Source organism: Stegostoma tigrinum, chromosome 14 (genome assembly GCF_030684315.1).
Source record: "Stegostoma tigrinum isolate sSteTig4 chromosome 14, sSteTig4.hap1, whole genome shotgun sequence".
NCBI classification, from domain to species: Eukaryota; Metazoa; Chordata; class Chondrichthyes; order Orectolobiformes; family Stegostomatidae; genus Stegostoma; species Stegostoma tigrinum.
Genome location: NC_081367.1, coordinates 51,100,313 through 51,124,389, shown reverse-complemented (window position 1 = coordinate 51,124,389; position 24,077 = coordinate 51,100,313). Strand labels below are relative to the sequence as shown.

General features: G+C 38.9%; 1 protein-coding gene across 3 annotated transcripts; it reads left to right on the top strand.

Annotated features, from left to right (window-relative positions):
• The first annotated feature begins 341 nt into the window (after positions 1-341).
• mul1a (mitochondrial E3 ubiquitin protein ligase 1a) lies at positions 342-21,464 on the top strand. 3 transcript variants are annotated; one of them, XM_048542240.2, is made up of 6 exons: positions 342-461; positions 1,460-1,547; positions 6,732-6,882; positions 8,932-9,019; positions 17,525-17,645; positions 18,508-21,464. In XM_048542240.2, the coding sequence occupies exons 2-6, from the start codon at positions 1,528-1,530 to the stop codon at positions 19,235-19,237; spliced, it is 1,110 nt and encodes a 369-aa protein (XP_048398197.1). In that variant the 5' UTR covers positions 342-461; positions 1,460-1,527; the 3' UTR covers positions 19,238-21,464. The 3 variants fall into 3 exon arrangements, with proteins under 3 accessions (XP_048398197.1, XP_048398198.1, XP_048398200.1); XM_048542241.2 differs by having other exon boundaries at positions 345-385; XM_048542243.2 differs by lacking the exon at positions 342-461 and adding an exon at positions 468-640.
• Positions 21,465-24,077: the final 2,613 nt, after the last annotated feature.

The window sequence follows — 24,077 nt, the reverse complement described above, 5'->3', positions numbered from 1 at the left end:
GCCTAGCTATTTAAAATAATAACAAACATTATCTTTTAGCCACAACTAATAGAGAATTTAAGGAAAAAAAGAATCTTATGAGCTCCAGTAACGATACTATCCACATTATTCATACATACCTGACCCGATGGAGATTATCAACACCTTCTCTTTGTATTGAAGATGGAAACCTGCACGCGCAAGGTCTTCAGGTGTGGATCTCCAGGTGAGATGGGGGTATTGCTGAACTACAGATCCCAGCATCCATAACGCAGCGTGGTGCAGGTTGGGAGGTGGTCTGATCATTGCGTTATGGGTGTTGTGCCCGCGGGTCAGAGGACTACAGGTCCCAGAATCCCTTGGTGCCGCGCGTGTTTTGCTGGGAGAAGCGGCCAGGTGAGAGTCGGTGAGTGTTGTTTCGGTAACGGACGGAACTCGAGTGCTGTCCACTGGAGGGGGATCGACCTCCTGCCTGTATCGTGGTGAGTTTAGGAGCCAGTGAGGAGTATCTGAGAGTGCTGTCCAGGCTGGGGCCGGTGTGATTGTGTGTAGGCCGGAGAGCCGTTCCCTCGGGAATGGCTTATAGCGACATAGAGATTAGGGACACGACCCGGGTTGGGGGCTGTGAGTGCGGGCAAGGCCTAAACCCTGACATCCCAGGGTGAGCCATGCCAATTACTGACTCCATTTTCAATTTTTAAAATGGGGGGGCCTGGAAAAGAATGAGTTACAGCATGGAAGGGCTGCGTCAATTCGAAGTAGAGTCATAAGATGAAACAAACACAGGACGGGCCTTTACTGTTGCCCTATTGCTAGAGTTGCGCTCCGTCCCCATAACCCTTGTTATTTGTCTCAATTCTTCAGTTTTCGTTTACGCCTGGTTGCTGAGTCTGCTTTTACTCTTGCGGCTAGTACATTCCAGATATCTCAAAATTTATCTGTGAAAGAAAAGTTTCCGTCTGTTCTTTTGCCATCATCTGTCTCATCCGCTTTAGTGACCTTAAGCTTTTTGAACTTTTGGGAACTCCACGGTTATTAGAAACAAGCCGGATAGTGGAGCTGGAGTTCGGGCCAGCATCAGATCAACCATATCATCTTACTGAATGGCAGAGCTGGCTTAACGGGATAAGTAGAAACCGAAAGAACTGCCGATGCTCGAAATTAGAAACAAAAACAGAAATTGCTGGAAAAGAACTGAGGCAGGGTACTGAACCCAAAATGTTAACTGTGATTTCACTCCACAAAAGCCTGCTGAGCTTTCCCAGCTCTTTCTATTGATGGAATCAGTTTTTCTCTATGCTCCTGCTTTCCATGTCTGCCACTGAAAAATGTTTCTCCTTTCCTTTATCCAAGCCTTCATAATTTTGAGCATTTCAATCAAATCTGGTCGTGATATCTACTGCAGAGAACAACTGCAGTTTCACAAGTATATGCACATCCCTGAAATCCTTCATTTGTTACAATTTTTGTGTTTTGATAGATAATGCAGTGTAAGAACTGTCTAAAGGAAATTGCCAAGAATTGTTAACAATCTGGCTCCTACACTCCATGTTGTTATCTTCTGACAGGTAAGATCTTTCCTATCAAACATGACACTATCATACTGCTTTGAGAGGCCAGAGAATTTACAATCAGAGAAGCGGTGAGGCTAATGGCATAAACCTTTGTTAATGAGAAATGGGATTGTGATTTCAGGTGAGAAGCAAATGTGTGATCAAATGTTTAGATATAACAGTTGCTGTTTCAGTGGTGCTGTTTTTAAGAAGAATAAGACAGATTGATTTTCTTCTCCAAATACTAAATCTTCTGCACTGTCATGATCCAATGTATTCCTTGTTTCCACTCAAAATTTTCCCAGGTCATTTTATTTCCTAATGAGAGGTTATGCAGTGTACAAAGTTTGGTTCCACTGGTTTTGTCTCACTTGACCCAACCTTCCTGTTGTCATTTTCTCTAACTGATTTGACTTTCAATTCACTCGTGTGCTTATCTTTCCAGCCACTCCATGAACATTGAAATTTAAATGCCCTTTTCCTTCAAGTCTACAATGTATTTCTATCACTTCACCCTTTTCAGTACCTTTTCTGCACAAAACATTTTTGAACTGACGATTCCAAAGAGGAATCTTACTTATGGCAGAGGGTGTTCAAATCCTGTTACAAGACATTCTGCCCTCATTTTATGTGTTGTGATATCCTGTTACATTATCTTAAATTTAGTTAGTTTATTTTACGTGGATTGAAAGGATCAATGTGATGCCCTGGAATTTCCCTGTGCTGTGATAACATTTATGGTTTCCAAGAGATTGACCCAGTTCAAGATGTTTCTTCTTGACTGATGTATTGATTGCTGAGGGACTTCCCAGAAAAGTACTGGTATAATGTGTGACGAAGTAAGTTGAGGAACAAGTTATACTTTACACAGGGTGGATAATTATTATACACTGAAACTTTTTTAAAATGCTTTATTAAGCGTATTCTTAATTAACTGAGTAAAACTATTATTAGAAGGCCAAGAAGATTTTGTCTTGCATTGCTTGTCTGTAAGTTGATGACAGCGATTACCTGTTTTGGGAAAGGAAATACCCTCTGCTATAGAGGCAACACTGTTGTGGCAGGGCATAATCAGATCGAATGACATCTATGTATTCTACATAACACACAAACATCAGATCTGGGCTTGTCTTGAAATGCTACACAAGTTGCCTCCCATGCCTTTTACCCCAGTCTTTCAGCATACCTATCTGTTCCTTTTTCTCTGCTATACCCTTCTAGTTTCCTTTTGAAAGTGTTAAAGCTAATTGCACCAATTACTTTCTGTGATAGAAAGTTCTACATTCTAACTACTAATTAATAATACTTCTCCTTATTTCCCTGTTGGATTTATCAGTTTCAATCTTTTATGGCCCCAGTTTTGTGTTCCCACAATTAGAAACTTTCTCTGTGCATCCAACTTGTCCAGTCCATATTAAAGATCTTTATCAAATCACCTCTAAATGGTATTCTGAAAAGAAAAATACCCTAATCTGTTGAATTTTGTCTTGTTGTCATAGCCTTTCAAGTCTGGCACCTTCCTCACAATTTTTTTTATCTCGAATGATTCTGTTCTTTTTATAAAGCTAACTGTTCACACTGTTCTTGAGTGTTATCTGACTGAGGTCCTTTAGGCTTTGAATGTTACTTCATTACTCCTGAATTCGAAATTCTGGAAATGAATCACAGTGCTTTATCAGCATTTTGAATTGCTTCATTGATGTGCAGTACTTTCTGTGTCCCAAATCCATTGCTGTCCTCGTTCAGTTTATTTATAAAGCTGCAGGTGATATTTCTCTTTTTGAACTGGACTCTCATTTATTTAATTTTAAAGTTAATTTGTCAATTAGTTATCTAATCTGAAGATTTTCTAACAAATATTATATATACACAGTGTTATCTAGACCTCCTTATTTGGTAGAGTCCAAAATGACCTAGGAAAGTTGATTATTAATGTTGGTGTGCACCCCTAATTTCTGCAAACATGATTCAATCTAAATGATTGGATAGTCTTCCCTCGTCCTGAAAGTAAAAATTTCCCGAAGTTTTCAAAAGAGTACGTGAGGTGGCTTCGAATGGTCTTATGTTTTAAATGGCTGTAGAAATATGATTCAAACCACAGATTTCCAGCTTCTGTGTTCAGTTACTGATAAATTAGCAAGTAACTAAAGGGTAGTATAAGAGTCACACAGCATGGAAACTGACCTTTCGATCCAAAATGTCCATGCCGACCAAACATCCCAATCTGACCAACATTTGGCCCATATCCCTCTAAACCCTGATAATAAAATGTGAGGCTGGATGAACACAGCAGGCCAAGCAGCATCTCAGGAGCACAAAAGCTGACGTTTCGGGCCTAGACCCTCTGATGAAGGGTCTAGGCCCGAAACGTCAGCTTTTGTGCTCCTGAGATGCTGCTTGGCCTGCTCTGTTCACCCAGCCTCACATTTTATTATCTTGGAATTCTCCAGCATCTGCAGTTCCCATTATCTCTCTCTCTAAACCCTTCCTATTCATATATCCATTCAGATGCCTTCTAAATAGCATAACTGTACCTGCCACACCACGTCCTTCGGCGGCTCGTTCCATACCTGTGCATGAAGAAGTTGCCCCTCAGATCATTTTTAAATCTTTCCCCTCTAACACTATACCTTCTAGTATTGGATTCCCCTACCCTGGGAAAAATACTTCTATATCTTTTCTGCACCCTCTCAAGTTTAACAAGATCTTTCCTACAGGTGGGCCTCCAGAATTGTACACCATATTCTAAAAGTGACCTCACCAGTATTCTGTACCGCTGCAACATGATGTTATTTCTCAATCCTTTTCCCTGCTTTTTGAGATGTACTTAATGCCCATCTCTGACCAAGCTATTGTTTTACTTGTTCCAAAATCTGTGGCTCAGTGTCAAATTTAGTTTGGTAGAGGCTTTTGTGAAGTGTCATTGCTGGTTTTGTACATTAAAGCCATCATGTAAATGGAAGTAGTTATGATAGAATATACACTATTTGTATGAATAAAAGTAGGAACACTCAAGCTTGACACCTCCAGAGCAGCTTGCTTGAATCTAACGTGTATCACCAGACTAGTTCCGCCCTTTTTACCATGGCACACTGTGATTGGTGTATGTAGAACACATAAGACACATTACAGCAACTCATCTGTTGGAGCACACAGATTTATGGATTTTGAGGATTGGAAAATGAAATTTAGACAATTCTTGGTTTGCAGAGTGTTTACTATGTGGTTTCTTGGAACTGTAAAATCAAAAGATCAGAAGGACCGGTGATTGTCTACCATTTGTGAACGGCATGAAAGTTTGAGATAAAAGCTTTCAGAATGCTAAGACATTGTTTATGATCTTAATTGCTACACAAGAAAACTGAGTTTTTAAAGGGACCTAGTGCTGAAGGTTGCCTGCCAACAGCCTCTGGACATTTAGGTTTTGTTTTGCCTCAGACATGTGAGTTTTTGAGTTGTAGATGGGCTTGCAAGGAAGCAATACTACCTTACCATCCCTCACAGTCAAAATGAGTAAAAGATGACCCTGAAATATTCATTCAATTGGTGTTCTTTAAATATTTCCTGAGAATTCAGAGAAAGACCCAGTAATCAATATCTTTGATCTTAGCAGAAATCCTGAAAGCTTAACTGTTAACTCAATCGTGACAACTAGTTGACCTGCTACTTGAACTGAGATTCTTCTATCATTCTGCAGCTTACAGTAATGTACTTTCACTAAGAAAATCAAATGACCTGTGGGGAAGCCACCTCATTCTACCTTTTTGGACTTGATCAACTTCTTTTCCCCCTATTTTTTCCAATAAATTTAAGCATTGCCACAAAGAAACAAGAAGTCAAAGCATTTGGCCTTGTACTTCTCATAACTATGCTTCAAGAAGCATACTTGACAAAAGGAAAGCCGTTACATACAGCATGAGAAAAGGATGCTGATTTTGTTTTGGGCCATCATTATCATGAGGCTACAGCAAGAACAGTTAATGATCAATCTTAATCCTCAGACCAAGTAGGTAGATTCTAGCTGGTCAGATGTTCCATGGAGGTGTATCAGAGATTGGCTGTCTCCGTGACTCCTTTTCATAAAGGAGCAATATCTGCAGAGATTCCTTTTGCCTACATAAAAGATGGTTTTGTGACTGTATGTATGTACATTGCTTCAAGCAGACAAATGCATCACACTGAGTCGAAATGATAATCTTAAATTGGTTTCTGGTTTAACCTATTGATGCAGTCCTCATTATTTTATAAATGATTTCCAATAGCAGGATCATGTTTAATGGTGGATATACTTTTCTGAGACTTGCGAGCATAGGTTAGTTGAACATGATCAGCATACTGTCTGCTGCACATGATTAATGAGACATGTACGATATAGTTTGCCACCTGGTGGGCCATGCACTCTATATTTGATATCACACCAGCATTGAAACTCATATCACATTACTCATTTACATGGTAGGCAAAATATCTATTTGGCTTGACAGCAACATGCTGGTACTGGAGATAACTATTTGTAGATTTACTGTGCAGTTGCAACATATGATAGCTAGTATCACCTGCTGCTCATATTTTTGAGAGACCTTCCTCTTCCAGGGCAATCTTAGATTTGGCACCGCTCAGTGACAAAAGGTTCACTCATGCATTTTTGTGGTATACAGCAAGTGATGATATAATCAAGATATCCATCATCATGCAGGTTATAATTGATATGCCCTACCAATATACCAAGAGAAACAAATTAATCATTTTGGTGGCTGAATGAGATATTTGCCCTTTGGGTATAGGTCGTGGAGTATTCTGGCTTGATTTCAAGCATGTCCTTGCCCTCATCAGCGTTGTAACAGGCTCAAAAGCTCTTTGGCAAAATCTCCTTGCTCTGAACCTCTTTTGCAGAGAACAAACAGCTCTTTGTGGGATCACCATCCCCTACAGTTCATACCATTTTGATTAAGATATATTGTGTACTACATTCAATTATTCCAGTGCCAGAAAAGCACAGTTATTCAAGAAGGCTACCACTACCACCATCTGCTCAGAGGAAATAGAGATGGGCAGTGAATACAACCATAGCCAATCCAAGAACAAATTAAATCTCTTGATGATCTCGTCAGGTATTTCATGTTTGCAAAGGAAATGCAAGGAAAGTCAGTGATTGCATATTCTGCATTGATTCTTGTATAACATTGTTTTTTTTATTAGTCCTTCAAAAAAATTGGTTGAATCCAACTACAAAATGGACAGGATTCCTGTGTCAAACGTGGAGCTGATCTGCTTCGGGTCAAGCTTTGCATTTTCTGGGTTGTTTTACTATTTGTATAGAAAGAAAAGAGCAACAGTGAAAGTATTGAAGGTAAGAGCCATTTGTTTCTTATGGTACTTCATAAACACAAACTCTAGTGGCTCTCATTTTAACTTCTGTTGGGAGGGCAAGATTGTCAGTCATAGCTTTATAATAAAAGATAGAAAATGTTGGAGAAAATCAGAAGGTCTCATAGCATCTGTGGAGAAAGAAACAGTTAACATTTCAAGTCCCACCTGATTGTTATCAGATTTTCAATGTTTGTAGTATTTTGTTTTTGTTTGATGCATTTAGGATCGCTTGATATAGCTGAGGCAAATTCTTCATGTTCCAAGACATTTTCAAAAGAAACACTTCCTTGGATAATTCCTTCTTAGTGATATGCGTTTCAGTTATGCTGCAGACCACCAAATACACTAACAGAAACAGCTATACTCTGTTCAGTGCATTCAATGAAGTTGGCATAGTTGAGACTAAGAATGAATCTGTCAATGGAGCAATGCAGATACCATTGACAATATTTTTCAGCAAATACCAAAATACAACTTATGTCTGGTCTCCCAAGCTTCCAATTTTGTCAATGGTTCCTACACAATGATTATCCACATTGAATGTTGCATTTCGGGTTCCTGACCAGACTTGAAATGAGATGTTAAAATGAGCCTCACAGGAGGACGTGAGAGATCCTCCAGAAGGCCAGGGGCTATCTCTTGGTGACCTAACTAATATATATATCCCTTGCTTTGTCCAATGGCACCAAAAACAGTATGCTGTTTTGGTAATTGTGGAACTTTGCTGTTCATAATTTAGCTGCAAGTTTACCATATGCTATAACAGTGATTGAATTTAGAAAAAAATACTTAATTGGCTGAGAGTTGCTTTGATAAATGCTGAAACTTTGAAATCTGCAGGTAAATGCCATCAGTTATTTATTTTATTTTATTATTATTTTATTATTTTACTATTTCTCCTTTCTTCTCATGGCAAAATTTGATGCTTTGTTTGTTTTAATGTGGACCACTGCAACATTTGCATGTGGGAGTGTCATAATAGAATTCTGTGTAGCAATTTGTTATAAATTAACTCCAATTTTCTTTTTATTGACTGTAGTCCAGAATCAGAAGCTCAACTGGGAGTCACTAAAACAAACAGTCTGAGCCATTGCTCAGGAATGGGGATGGAACTGTTGGCATGGGTATGGTGTGTGTTGCTGGCCCAAGATGGTTGGTTGAATCTTCCCAATGGTTAACCTGAGGAAACTTACTTATTTAATTCTCAAAGTCAGACTACCACATCTACTACGGTGTCCCCAGGTGACAGCACATAAATAAGAAGAAATAAGAGTGAAGGATAAATTTTTGGGGAAACAACAGGTAAAGAGAATCCATTGCTGAAGATTCTTGGTTATTAATAGGTGGGTGAAAGTGGAATGGAAAAACTCCCAGGCTCACTTGGCTGAACAATGAATTTAAAGGCAATGGAGAAAGAATATGTGGTTGATGATGTTAAAAGGTAAGTCACACTGGCAAGGTTAGATAATGGGCAATGTTGACTGTAATTTTTATTGGGAGTTATTCCTTTCTTGAACACATCACTTATGTTTATGCAACAACAATTTAGTTGCAAACTGGTCATTTGAGATTGGTGGTGTGCCTTCCATGAATAATTCCACTAGGCTTCATTATTCTCACCTTTACCTCAATTCCTCTTCCTTGCCGCACCCATCTAGCCCTCCTGTGTTTGGGATCATAAAACCTTTAACAAAAAGGATTTGACAAATGTGATATTCAGTTAATAGCAGAGAGGATTCAGAACTAGAATTAGCTTAATTAGAAGTGAAATCAGGAAACATGTTTTTACATAGAATTATGAAAAACTGAAACTCACGAGTGTGAATGAAAGATCAATGGAAATTGATTGGAATTCTGTAAATTTTACTGGATGAGGGTATCAAAGGATTTGTAGCAAAGGGAGCTCAATGTAGTTGAGGTACTGATCAGCCATGATCTACATGAATAACTGAACAACTTCCAAGAATAGAATGGCCTAGTCCTGTTCTTGAGTACCCTATTATTTAACTTGTTTCTTTTTTAAAATTAGGAAGCCCCAAAATTCCAGATCAACAAGCAGTTGGTGAATTTTTTGAATGCCACTCCAGGAAAATGTGTGGAATATGCTATTGTGGAAGGTGAGACTTACTAGTTTATATTTGATGTAATGGATTTTCAATTACCCACTGGCAAAATTAGTGCCGTTAATCACCAGTTGTCTGTCCAGCCAGTAGCTTGAAAATTAATTCCAGTGTGCCTTTTGTGCTTTATTCCATTCCTTTTAAATGTTAAAAACATAATCATAAAAGCATTATTGAATGAGAAAAGAGGCTTTTAACATTCCAATTACAAAGAACAAGTGATGTTTTTGTTCACATAAATATAAAAAGCTGCTGACCTAAAGAAGCAAGTGTGTGTGTAATTAAAATCTGAGCATGTCCGAAGTGCTGAGGGATCGTTGAATACGCTCCCAATAGAGAATGATTGTGATTCTGGATCATTATGCTTCAGTCAAGTGCATCATCTTGACTGTTGGAAGGTGGAAACATGCCTTTTAGGAGGTAAAGCATCATTATTTTAAGGTAACAAGGTGTAGAGCTGGATGAACACAGCAGGTCAAGCAGCATCAGAGGAGCAGGAAAGCTGATGTTTTGGGCCTAGACCCTTCTTCAGAAATGGGGGAAGGAAGGGGGTTCGTAAATAAATAGGGAGAGAGGGTGAGGTGGATTGAAGATGGCTAGAGGAGAAGATAGGCGGAGAGAAGACAGACAGGTCAAAGAGGCAGGGATGGAGCCAGAAAAGATGAGTGTAGTTGGGGAGTCAGGGAGGACGGACAGGTCAAGGGGGGCGGGATGAGGATAAAAGGTAGGAGATGGGGGTGGGGCTTGAGGTGGGAGGAAGGACAGGTTAGGGAGGTGGGGACAAGCTGGGCTGGTTTTGGGATGTGGTAGGGGGAGGGGAGATTTTGAAGCTTGTGAAGTCTACATTGATACTATTGAGCTTCAGGGTTCCCAAGCGGAATATGAGGTGCTGTTCCTGCAATCTTCGGGTGGCATCGTTGCGGTACTGCTGGAGGACCCACAGGAGGACCAGGATGGACATATCGTCTGAGGAATGGGAGGGGGAATTGAAATGGTTCGTGACAGGGAGGTGCAGTTGTTTAGTGTGAACCGAGTGTAGGTGTTCCGCAAAGTGGTCCCCAAGCCTCCGCTTGGTTTCCCCAATGTAGAGGAGGCCACATCGGGAATAGCAGATACAGTATACCACGTTAGCAGATGTGCAGGTGAACATCTGCTTGATGTGGAAAGTCTTCTTGGGGCCTGGGATGGGAGTGAGGGGGGAGGTGTAGGGGCAGGTGTAGCACTTTCTGCGGTTGCAGGGAAAAGTGCCAGGTGTGGTGGGGCTGGAGAGGAGTGTGGAGTGGACAAGGGCGTCCCGGAGAGAGTGGTCCCTCTGGAAAGCAGATTAGGGTGGGGAGGGAAAAATGTCTTTGGTGGTGGGATCGGATTGCAGATGGCGGAAGTGTCGGAGGATGATGCGTTGGATCTGGAGGTTGGTGGGGTAGTATGTGAGGATGAGGGGGATTCTGTTTTGGTTGTTATTGAGGGGGATGTGAGGGGTGAGTTGCGGGAAATGCGGGGGACACAGTCGATGAACCACTGATGGGGGGGATGTTGTGCTTCTCGTAAAACGAGGACATCTGAGATGTTCGGGAGTGGAATGCCTCATCCTGGGAGCAGATGCGGCAGAGAGAAAGAAATTGAGAATGGGGCTGGAATTTTTGCAGGAGGGTGTGTGGGAGGAAGTGTATTCTAGGTAGCTGTGGGAGTTGGTGGGCTTGAAATGAACTCGGTTTCCAGGTGGTTACCAGAGATGGAAGGAGAGAGAGGTGTCAGAGGTGTCCCAGGTGAATTTCAGGTTGAGGTGGAAGGTGTTGGTGAAGTGGATGAACTGTTTGAGCACCTCGTGGGAGCACGAGGCGGCGCCGATACAGTCATCAATGTAACGGAGGAAGAGATGGGGTTTAGGGCCAGTATAGGTACGGAAGAGGGATTGTTCCATGTAACCTACAAAGAGGCAGGCATAGCTTGGGCCCATGCGGGTACCCACGGCCACCCCCTTTGTCTGTAGGAAGTGGGAGAAATTGAAAGAGAAGTTGTTGAGAGTGAGGATGAGATCTGCTATGCGGATGAGGGTGTTAGTGGAGGGGGCTGGGCGGTCCTACTGGACAGCAACAAGCGGGGGGCCTTTAGGCTGTCTGCATGGGGAATGCAAGTATATAGGTACTGGACTTCCATGGTAAAGATGAGGTGTTGGGGACCAGGAAGTTGGAAGTCTTGGAGGAGATGGAGGTCGTGGGTGGTGTCACGGATGTAGGTAGGGAGTTGCTGGACCGAGGGGGAGAAAATGGAGTCGAGATAGGTGGAGATAAGTCCAGTGGGGCAGGAGCAGGTGGACATAATGTGTCGACCAGAGCAGTCAGGTTTGTGGATTTTCATCATTCCCCAGCCCTACACTGTCCACTTCCATCTCCTTCCCAAAATCCACAAACCTGACCAGTCTACCATGAGGAACCTTGTTGAACACCTTACTGAAGTCCATGTAGATCTCCTCTGCTGCTCTGCCCTCATCACGCCTCTTTGTTACTTCTTCAGAAAACTCAATCAAGTTACTGAAACATGATTTCCCATGCACAAAGCCATGTTGACTGCCCCTAATCAGTCCTTGCCTTTTCAAATACATGTAAATCCTGTCCCTCAGGATTCTCTGCAACAATTTGCCCATTACTGATGTCAGGCTTACCAATCTGTAGTTCTGACTTATCCTTACTACCTTTCTCAAATAGTGACACTGCGTTAGCCAACCTCCAATCTTTCAGCATCTCACCTGTGGCTATTAATGATACAAATGTCACGGCAAAGGGCTTAGCAATCACTTCCCTAGCTTGCAACAGAGTTCTAGGGTACACCTGATTTGGTCCTGGGGATTTATCCACCTTTGTGCATTTTAAGCCATCCAGCACATCCTCCTCTGTATTATGGACATTTTTCAAAAGAACACCATTTGTTTCCTCGCATTCTGTATCTTCCATATCTTTCTCCACAGTGAACATTGATGCAAAATAGTTGTTTTGTATCTCCCACGTCTCCTGTGTTTCCGCACGTAGGTGGCGTTGCTGATCTTTAAGGGGCCCTGGTCTCTTCCTAGTTACCTTTTTGTTCTTAATATATTTGTAGGATCCCATTGGATTCTCCTTAACCCTATTTGCCAAAGCTAACTTGCCCCTTTTTGTTCTCCCGATTTCCATTTTAAGTGCACTCCTACTGCCTTTATACTTTTCTAGGGAATTACTTGATTTCTGCTGTCTATACCTTACGTGCTTCCATCTTATTCCTGACCAAAACCTCAACTTTTCTCGTCATCCAGCATTCCCTACATTTAGCAGCCTTACCCTTCATCCTAGTGGGAACATACTGTCTCTGAACTCTTGTTATCTCATTTTTGAAGGCTTCCTGTTTTCCAACTGTCCCTTTACCTCCAAACATTCCCCCCCCCCCCCCATCCCCCCATCAACTTTGGAAAGTTCTTGCTTAACACCATGAAATTTGGCCTTCCACCAGTTTAGAACTTTAACTTGTAGATCCAATCTATCCTATTCCACCACTAATTTAAAGTTAATAGAATTATGGTCACTGGTGAGAAAGTGCTCCCCCACTGACATGTCAGTCACCTGCCCTGCCTTATGTCCAAAGAGTAGGTCAAGTTTTGCACCTCTAGTAGGTAAATCCACATACTGAATCAGAAAAATTTCTTGTACACACTTAATAAATTCCTCTCCATCCAAGCCCTTAACACCATGGCAGTCTCAGTCTGTGATTAGAAAGTTAAAATCCCCTACCATAACCACTTTTATTCTTACAAGTAACCGAGATCGTCTTACAAATTTTTTCTCAATTTCCTGCTGACTATTTGGGGATCTATAGTGCAACCCAATAAGGTGATCATCCCTTTCTTATTTCTCAGTTCCACCCAAAACAATGTCCCTGGATGTAGTTCCAGGAATATCCTCTGTAAATACAGTTGTAATGTTATACCTAATCAAAAACACCACTTCCACCTCCTCTCTTGCGCCCAGCACCTCCCCCCCCCCCCCCCCCCCACCCCACTTCGATCCTTCCTATAGCATCTATATCCTGGAGTATTAAGTCCAGTCCTGTCTATCCCTGAGCCACGCTTCTGTAATTGCTATGGTATTGCAGCCCCATGTTCCTAACCATGCCCTCAGTTCATCAGCCTTACCTGTTAGGCTTCTTGCATTGAAATAAATGCAGTTTAATTTATCAGCCCTACCTCATTCTCTACTTTGTTCCTGCCTGCCCTGTGCCAGTCTCAGACTAATCTCTTTCTTCACTGTGTCCTGGGTCCCACTCCTGCAAAAGCACTCGCATTATCTTTTCAAATTGCAGTTGCGAAAAAGCAGTTCTATCATTCATGTATTCATTAGGAGGCTAAATGCCAGGCCTGAAAATTACCTCTTTTTCTAATTTTACCACATTGTCAGCATCAAGAATTACAGGAGTGAAAGGATACTTCTTGAAAAAGGGTGAAGTTCTCCCCATTATCTTGAGTTTGGCCATCAACCCTGTATTATGTAAGATCACTATAGCTGGTGGGAGCTGACAAATTTCAGCCCATCAATCCAAAGGTTATTCAGATATAGTTTATGGGACAACATGACTTACCCTGTTGCAAGGTTTTGAGAGAGAAATAAAATAAACTGGATTAACATTGCACTTAATTAAATCCACCAACTAGTGGATATGGAAGATGGGTCTTCACACAGTCTTATTTCTGAAAGCATTGAACAATAGATTATATTAAGATCTCTCAAAGTAGGCAAAGAAATGTACTGTAATTTCTGCCAAGCATTGATCTGAGTGTCCTGATATATTTTTAAAAGTTCTATTCAGGGAATGCAGTCATCAGTGGCTGGGCCAGCATTTGTTGTCTATCCTTAATTGCCCTGGAGAAGATGATATTAAACTGCGTTCTTGAACCTCAGCAGTCCTTGGGTATAGGGAAACTTGGGGTATCGTTTTTTTTTAAAAGATATTTTCACAATTTAATATTGCTGAGTGATTTATTCAGCCATTTTAAAGGACAGTTAAGACTTAACTATATTGCTGTGTGCTCTGGAGTCACACATAAACAGGACAGAAGTTTTTTAGTGAGCCAGGTGGGTTTGACAAGAATCGGTATTGCTTTTATGGTTATCATTAAACTTTTAATTCCAGATTATTTTGAATTCAAATTTCATCATACGCCATGGTGGGATGTGAACTTAGGTCACCAATGTATTACCTGGGTCGCTGGTTTATTAGTCCACTGACAATGTAACTATGTCATTACATCTCCATAAATCACATAAAAGATATATGCAGGTACAGGATGTTATTAGGAGGGCAAATGGGTTGACTATTTATTGCAAGGGATTGGGTTAGAGAATATAAAAATCTTATTGTAGCTGTTCGGAGCATTAATGCTTCTGGTGTACTGTGTAGAGTTTTGGTCATCTTATTTGAGCAAAAGCTATAATTGCTTTAGAAACACAGAAAGTTCACTTGTCTTGTTCCTGTAATGAGGTGCTTAGAAGAAAAGTTGGACAGGTTAGACTATACCTCATGGAGCTTAGAAGAAACATATGAGATCATGAGAGGACTGGACAGGATGGATACTTCAAGGATATTTGGTCTTGAGGAAAACTAAAAATAGGGGAGACAGTTTAAGAATAAAATGTCTCTCTTTTAAAACAGCCAATGAGACATTTTATTTCTCTGAGCAGCTTGTTCAGAATTTGGAATTATATTCCTCAGAAAGTAGAATAGGCTGTCTGTTTAACTGTAGTCAGGCAGTCTTAGGTTTTTGATAGTCATGGGTTATGGACTACAGACAGGAAAGTGTTGAGATTGTAACCAAATCGGCCATTACTTTGAGTAGTAGAACAGGTTTGATGACCCAAACAGCATATTCTAAGTCCTATGTTCTCAAACACAATTAAAAAAACAGATAGTCTTAAGTATTTTTCTTGGTCTGTTTTAAATGTTGCATATTTTTAATAGAGGGTCAGTGCTATTATTATCAAATGCTGCCTTAAAAGTATCCTTTTAATTAAAATAAATCCCTGATGCTGGACTGCAGCATTTGATTGACCACATATTTGTGCCACGATTGGGTATCCTGGTTTAAGGTTTTTTTTGGAGTTGAAGTATTAAAGTTTTGATACTGAAAGCTACTTCTTGAAAAGTTAAGCTACATCACAGTGCTCTGATATTGCCTGATTTTATGCTGATAATGTAATATGTGTTTTAGCCTCTGGAGCATGTGTCAACTAGTTAGCCTTAGTAGAATATAACCAAACTGTTGCGTTTCTTAAATATTGTCCATTTGCAATACCAGTTTTCTGCCACTAGATAGCATATCTATGCTTCATAAAGATAGTTGAAGTATGACAATTTTAAAAAAAAGTAAAGTACAATGGATACTGAAAATGCTGAAAAACATCATCAGGTAACCTTTGTAAAGAGAAAAGAATTAATATTTTGGGTCAGTAACTTTTAAGCAGAAGTATAAAAATAATTAGAAGTAAACCTTTGTTTGCTAGACTATATTTTCAGACAAAATTATTTTGCTATAATTGATCGATTGATGCCAAAGGAAATGCTCCCTGTGAAGAAATTTTGTTTGTAAGCTGATGTTTCTTGTATTTATATTCTACAGTAATTTGATCCAGAGACGCAGAATGTTTCAAACACAGGTGGTTTGCTACAGAGTTATCAAGTTAATTTAATTGCCCTTTCCCCATAGTTGTACAAATATTTTCCTTTCACATATTCAAAAGCTAACATTGAATCTGCTCCCATCAACCTTTTAGGCAGTACATTCCAGATTACAATTCTATCTGGTTCTTTTGCCAGTTACTTTTGGTTTATGACCCTTCTGCCACTGAAACCAATTTTTCCTTATTTATTATATCAAACTCCTTTGTCTTGAATGCCTCTCAAATCTTTTAATTGCCTGTGCTTCAGAGAGAACAACTCCAGTTCTTCCATTTTCGCTATTTAACTGAAAGCCAATGATCTTCGTATGTTTCTAGTCGATGTCCTCTACACCATCTGAGGTCTTGAAATCCCTCTGAAAGGGCAGAGTCTAGAACTGGGCAATATTATTTCAGCTGAGGCCTAATTAGTGTGTTTGTAAAGAAAAAGGCTTATCTTTCTTGCTTTTGTATTTGCCACTGTTCATATGGCCAAGTATCCCAGTTTAACTGCCTTCTCTAACTGTTCTGTCACATTCAAAGATTTGTATGTGTACGACACAGCTTGCTTTTATACAGCATGTTTTAATGTGAAATAACATTGAAAAGTTCTTCAAATTATAGTTATAAAGCAAAATTAGACGCTGCACCATATTAGGTGATATTAAGGAGGATGGCTAAAATTTGATCGAAGAAGTACTTTCCTTGTAATTTTCTTCTTGCACTATAAAACTGTACCAGTTCATTTATATTGCTATTTCACACCTTCTGTTAAATTACATCTACCCAATGCTTGCCCAAGTCATCAGTCTGACTAATCTTCCTGACCTGGCACTTGATACTGTTATATTTTGTAACATTCTTTAAAAATCTAAACTCTCTTTCGTTTCATTTTTTCCTCTTAATATACCTTGATTTTGCTGGATCCTTCATGCTGACAAAGAAACAAATTTGAAATATGGTGACTGAAATCACAACACCATGTCCCAGCACTCGTACCATGTATAGTATTCTGTGTTACTGCACCATGTTCACCAGGAGCCCTGTATTAAGAGGCACTGAGAGTTTTTTTTCTTCACATATTTAGGCGATGGTGAATGTGTTAACCAATTTTCAGTTCAATCTCATGTTAAAACCTCACCTATAGTATTTGCACCAGATGTGGATCCCACACCTTTAGTAAGAATGTACTGGCCTTGAAGAGAAGAGAGCCCAGGTTTATCATAATGATACCTTGACTCCGAGAATTAAGTTAGGAGAAATTGCAATTTAGGGTTTTATTCTCTCAACTGTAAATAATATAATCTTGACAAAGTCCAAGTTTTTCTTAAAATTATTAAGGAGAACAACATGGCATCATACAGATACAATTTTTGTATTAGTATTTCTGTTGGAAAGGGTGTTTAGGTCTGGGGTATAGTCTAAAAATTGAAGCCAGACTTTTCTAAGAATGCTATTCAGAAGCACGTTTACACATAACTAGTATAAGTGGAATTCTTACCCACAAATGGCAATAGATTCCAGATATTTATGCATTTTAAATCTGTCATGGATAGATTTAATCGAAATAATTAAAGAATATGAGAAAAGTGTATGTATGGTTGTGCATAATAGCCCAACAAAACCTCCTCCAACATTCAAAACAGTCTTAATGTCCTCTCACTGCATTTTACCTTCCTGAGATCATTTGTGTGTGTGTGTGTGTGTTCACAATCTGATTTTGATTTGAATTTTAGGGGAGCTGTCCATTTTTTTCCATCCTCCTCTGTCAACTGAAATGTCTCAGCTTTCCATATTTGTATTTAAATGTTCTCTTTACCTCAAACAGGTATCACTCGACCAGTTGGGGAGTGTCTGCGGAGCCATTATCAGGATGACTGCACTGGGGTAATGCAGCGGCTTATTTTGAAAGAGCACAAACTGATCTGGAATAATTTGGCTAGGAGTTGGTATGCATCCATAATAAGCCTACTTCAATTTTTATTTTACTTTTCATTTAATGTATTCTATTATTTGGCATTATTTTCTGGGCAATTATATTCAAGACTAATTTTTTTAAAACAATTGTTGAAATATCAACACTGTACCCCAGTAACAAGATAAAAAATATTCTAATAAACTGTGAGACTGACTCCAAATTACCTTCTTACAAAGATGATCTTTGAATTTCCTTACAATATTGTGGGAGCAGTATTACAAAATGACCAACTGTCCAAGCTAACACTTGCATCCGTATCTGTAGCTAGAAATTATAGGTCTTTTATACATCTGAAAGAACTACTTCTATTCACTGCAGTAAGTTCAAGCAATAGTTCTGAGTCTTACTCGATCATCTACTTTTTATACAAAACTAGTTTAAGATCTATTTTGGTTAAAAAAACATCATTTGAGCAAAAATAATGGTCTGAAAAATTGCAGTTTTATTTGCTGCTTAAAAACTTAATGTAATTTACTTCTACTTACTGTGCTATGTATTTGAGATGCTCATTTATGCCAAGATTTTCGAAGTACAACTAGTTTACCATACACAGGAAATTGTATAATAAATTCCTGGTACAAAGAAGCAGAATTGTATGCAGCTAGTTAATTAATCTGGATAAAGATCTTGAACCCAGTCAAAGTATCAATGGCAGTCACTTAAAGCTGTTGTAGACAGTAAATGGCATGTGAAGAATATGGTACTTGCATTGTTCTTTTAAATCATGTTAATGTCAGCTTGGACTTTAAGATCTAATTTTTATTTTTATGGACTGTGTACATAATGAAAATATGTTGCCATCTGTCTAAAGTCAACTTTTGCTTCCTCAACAGGAATGATAGTGAAAGGATTATACATCAAAGAGTGAATGTTGTGCCCTTTGACCTGATATCCCCTGAAGGAGGGAAGACTTCAATCCGCGTGATCAATCCGCTGGAAGCATCAGGTCTGCAGTTTGAAACAGTGTATGAACGGTTTCACCAAGCAACACAAGGTTTCACTGACATTATTGGGCACTACCTAAGCGGTGAGAAGCCCAAAGGCTTCTTGGAAACTGAAGAGGTAGTCCGGGTTGGAGCCACTTTAACAGGAATTGGAGAACTATTTTTGGATTCTGACAAGATCATCAAGCTTCAGCCTCCGAAAGCAGGTCTAGAATATTTTTTAAGCAGCCTGGACTTCCCAAGTATCCTGAAACAGCAGGAATCGAGCGTCAAACTTTGGAAGATGTTCATGACTATCTGTACGTTAACAGGCATTGCAGTGATCTTAGTTGTCCTGCGCAGAATGTACCATGAGTTCAGTGAAAAACAGGAACAGGAGGAACTGAGAAGGAGCTACGAACGGTTCAATGAAAGCAGAGGTATCATAGGTTCGACAGCAGATGGTGATGAAATACCAGAGAATGCATGTGTAATTTGTTTATCCAAACCACGAGAATGTGTCTTCCTGACCTGTGGGCATGTTTGTTGCTGCTATGATTGTCATCGGGCACTTCCCTCGCCAATTTGTCCAATTTGTAGAAGTTATATAGCTAGAATTGTACCTCTTTACCAAGCATGAAAGCGTATTCCACACACTATACAAATCAATCAAGTGCCTTTAATTACTGATCTGCACCAGAATGTCAAGTTAATGTGTTTATGTGGTGACCCCACTCCCAACATTGTGCTTTCATTTTAATACTGTGTTACTGTCTGATGTTCCCTTTGTGTTAGCCACAACAGCCAAATTCGCACTCAAGTTTCTGGATGTGTGATAATTACCATTGGTTAATGGATAAATGACAATGACATATGCTAAAAAAGAGATTCATCAGTATCTTCTCATATACTGCACAATACCATATATCGACAAAGATCTAGCCAAACCAGTTAACCTGGATTGGTAATGATACCTCATGGAACTTTTTTAACAAGGCACCTTTGGACCATGGAGAAAAACCATCATGAAATAAATTAAAACACTGAACATAAGCAGCCATTCCTCAGCCAGCATTTCATAGTGTCACCAGTAATTAATTTGTTTTAGCCTGGTACAAAAGTGCACATTAAAGCAGACTGGCATATGGAGTCACTTCAACTTGGGTTACAGCATGGTGAGTTCCTCCAAAATCTGCAGTTGTGTCCCTACACTAACTTTCAAAACAACTAATCAACATTTTCTAGCATTAGAAGACACCTTTTTTTTAATATAAGACCAAGGCAGTGAGTGTACAGCCAGGGAGGTGAGACTAGAAACATGAGTGGACGTTTTATGCCTGTTCTGGCACTTCCATCAATCTAGTCTTAATTTCTCAGCTCATTCCAGTTTTCTTACTGATTTCAACTATTCACGAGCAAGGAATACCAGTGCATTAATGATTGGAAAAGCTAGTGGCATGATAATTTATATCGTTGAAGCTGAATACCAGCAATGTAAGATTGCAGTCATTGTTACTTGTTACTTAAGTACTATTTAATATTTTTGCACTGAAATTAATTACCTCTCTCCGTGATTGCTTTTCTACCTTGATAAACGCAAGTAAAGTTTTTCCTTGGCACTAGTAATGCTGAGACAATGCTGTAACTTTCACATAAACTGGGGGCAATGTGGTCAGAGGGCAAAACAACAGGGAAAGGAGACCAAACAGTTTGAAGGGCATGAAGGAGAAAGAAGAAAGGAAACTTCAGAAATTTGCACAGTGCAAAAAAAGTGTCCCTTTTTAAAATGTGAAAAACTGACTAAAACAATATTAGTTTTTAATGGGCCTTTTTGTGAATTATAATGTTGTCCTAAAATAACAAATGTACTATGAGGTGAGTTTATTTGCCTACATCGTACTTTTGATGATAAGGAAGTGGAATACATCTGGACTGTTTAGTGTTACCTATCTTCTAGTTAAATTTACATGTTTATATATTCTGTATTATGTGGCAGCTCTTTGTTCCTCATTTGACTTTGCTGTTATCTGCAGACTTAGCTCCGTATTGTGACTGCTTTGGTCACAAAATACAAGAATTTCCACTCACCAATACTGTGTTTATAATTCTTTCACTTTATTTTTGATTTACTTTTAAATGTGCACTCAGACTTGTGTGTGTGTGTGTGTGTGTGTGTGTGTGTGTGTGTGTGATTTTATTTGCTCATCTAAAAATGCTGTTTTCATGTGCCAGGGAATCTCTTATTAGTCTGTGTCCTCCTCATATGGTGCAGTTATGAAAATTGTATCAGAAACACAATGAAATTATTTTTTCAAAGCTGACTTTTTTTAGAAAAGTGCAAGGCAGTAATTAATTTTGTAGGAAGTAAACATTGGAATGTAATTGTTATTGAGGTATACCAGTTAGTCTATGATGAAGACTAAATAAAAGTTTTTGCTGATGACTGTTACCTGAGTTCTATCAAATTATGATAGTCTACATTTTTACAGGATTGATGAAAGAAGGATAAATCTGCCTTTCCAACTGCTAATGTCCTTGTGCCTAACCGTGAACTTTAACACAGTCAGTTAATTTGAGATGTAATTGTTATGCTCCAAACAACATAAAAGCTAATTTGAACATGTTCAAGTCTCATCCAACATTTTAAATAAGTGACCAGTCAATCTGTAATTGGAGGTATTGGCTTACGAGCTTAGTGGTTAGCTTACAATTGGTTAAGTGGTGAGGAGGGACTCCAGGCTCTTCTTCAATACACCTGGCACCTTTTTGTTTTTGCCTAAACAGACAGTTTAATTGAATAAACTTACTGTTCTTTATTACACAGTACAAATTGGATGGGAAAACAATAGCTGCAGTTTCACGAGATAAGAGTTTGGCTGAAAAGGTGACTTTGGATAAAACACTGAAAATAGGATTGAGGTTCTTGGAGCTGAATAAATTGCTTGAACTTCTGCAAATCTTCATTCTGAAATTAAATCTCAGCTGTGTAGCAATTTCCAATCTCACTTTTAATTTTTTTTAGTATAACACTTAAGTTGGTCAGTGTGTAAGGTGAACATCCTGCATTTCCAAAAAGAAAGCACCGTGGGAGATTTTTGCATCCATTGAATTCAAATTCGTAAACGCCTTTCTACCAATAAACCACTGCAATTAAGATAAATAAAACCTTCAAATCACTAGCAGGTTCCATGCTGAATGGAAGGCAATAGATTAGATTTCCTTTTAAAAAGCATTATTCTGTTTTTCAGAAATGTAGCAATGATGAATTTTGTAACACATTCTCTTAAAATTGACACTCTAATGCTCTGAGCCGAAGTACGCATTAATTCTATATTGAGGTAAGGACCAAACAAAACAATTATTTGTATTTCTGTCCTCTCTTAAATAGGTGTGCTAGTTTGTATTGCAGCTATTCCAAATGTTTGCAGTGTTGCTGTAATCTGTATAATGATCAGCAATCAGTTTTAGACTTCAAATGCAACAAATGTTCTTTTAATCAATTGAAAGTGAAGCTCACGGTCATCATTTTAAGGATCAGCACTATGATTATTTTTGAACCATTTTAGATTTTCTAAATTGGGAATATTGTGACCTATTTGAACTTTAGTAGTTTCCTTTGCCTGCTCTGAGAGTGAAGTAATAGATGAATTGTTCTATTTTTGCATTATAATCTGATCTAAGTGTGCATTTTGAGTGGAGTACATGATCTGAGGTCTGAATTCAGAATCTCCTGTCTGGTGGCTATAATTGAATCTAATAAAGACTAGAAAATATACTGAAATGTAACTTTGAGATTTGAGATGTTGTTTAGCAATTTTTATTGTGGATAATGTATGGAGTGTCAACCCTGCTTTAGGTAGTTTGCTAAAAATAAATGAACTGCTAATCAGTTCAGGGTGGCTAATTAGAGCAGATTTCAGGACTATTTTTGTTTGAAAGATTTACGTCCTTAAAAATTTTTCAAAGTGGAGGTATATTGTTAGATCAAAGTATGTGACTGAAGAATTTTGTAAAAGTCGAGAAAAATTATAGCTACTTCAGTCAGAGGTAATTTCTTTTACCTAAAGTACTTGAGAGTAGATTATAGAGGAGCGGGTGAAATGAGAGAATGGGGTTGGAGAAGATGAGAGGATGCAAATGGTGATTTTCTTATGAAAAGGTCAATTGATATTCTGGATTTGACTTTTCCGTATATGAAGCATAACAATATGCAAGCACCAAAGGATATTAATTAACAGCTTTTGATTTTTGTTTTCTCTCCTTTTGTTTGTTGAAAACAAAACAAGTTAACCAATTTAAAAGTAATCCATTTTGCTGTTAGAGGAAATAGGTGATCTACAATCATTGTAATAATGGAGAGTTTTGTATAATTGTAATTGAGCCCTGATTGTACGATAAGAACAAGGAGTAGGAGTGAGCAATTCTGTCCCTGGAGCCTGGTCTGCCATTTGATATGATCTCCTTTTAGCCTCAATCCACTTGTGGGCACAGTGAATTGAAATATTATTCTATCACCTCTGGGTCTTCTGCTTTGAAATACCACATGACGATATGAAGGGTATGATCAAAACTAACTTTGATCAAGCATAACAACTGGCCAATTGATGAGATTCGAGATGTAGTTTAGCAAAAGTTTATTGTGCCATTTAACTTTTTTACTTCCATGGCTGAGGATGTAGCTGTCATGGTCAATATTTGTTGCCCATCACTAATTGCCCTTGAACTGAATGTTGTGCGAGGCCACTTTAAAGACCCTTTTTGAATCGACCACATTGTTATGATCTAGACTCACACATAGCCCAGACTGCATAAGGATGACTGATTTCTTTCCCTGAAGGCCATTAGTGAACCCTGTGGTTTGATTTGCAACAATCAATGATGGTTGTCATTGTTTTCATTTTTGAGACTAGATTTCTACTCCACGTATATTAACTGATTTTAAATTCCATCAGTTGCCATAGTACCCAAGTCCCCAAGCATTAGCTTGGACTGTACTAGTCCAGTAATGTTACTACCACAGTACAGATTTCACCAGATATATTATTGTAGTAAATTTTAGACTTGTCCATTTGCCCCACCTATCTATTTACAATAATGCATTTCCAATAGCCCTGAATACCATTTGTTGATCACAGCCTAATGCTTAAAAGCATTAGTGTCCGATTCCACTGCCTATTCTGTAAACTTCCACACACTTACTGCACTTTTAGCATTTCTTACTTTAGTCAATTGTTTTTCATTTTTAAGTATGACCACCTTCTGCTTATAAACAGGCAGATGGATGTCACTGTTCTAAATATGAATACATTGTTTTTAGTAGCCAGCAGCAGAAGACTATAGGCACGGATCAAACAGATAACATGGAAGCAGATGGAGATAGGTGGGAAGGACAAAAGTACATACAGAGAAGGAAATTAAGAAGCCTGGAGCAGAGAGACAAAATCAAACGTGCCTGGTTGGACACCGTCTCTAAAAGATGA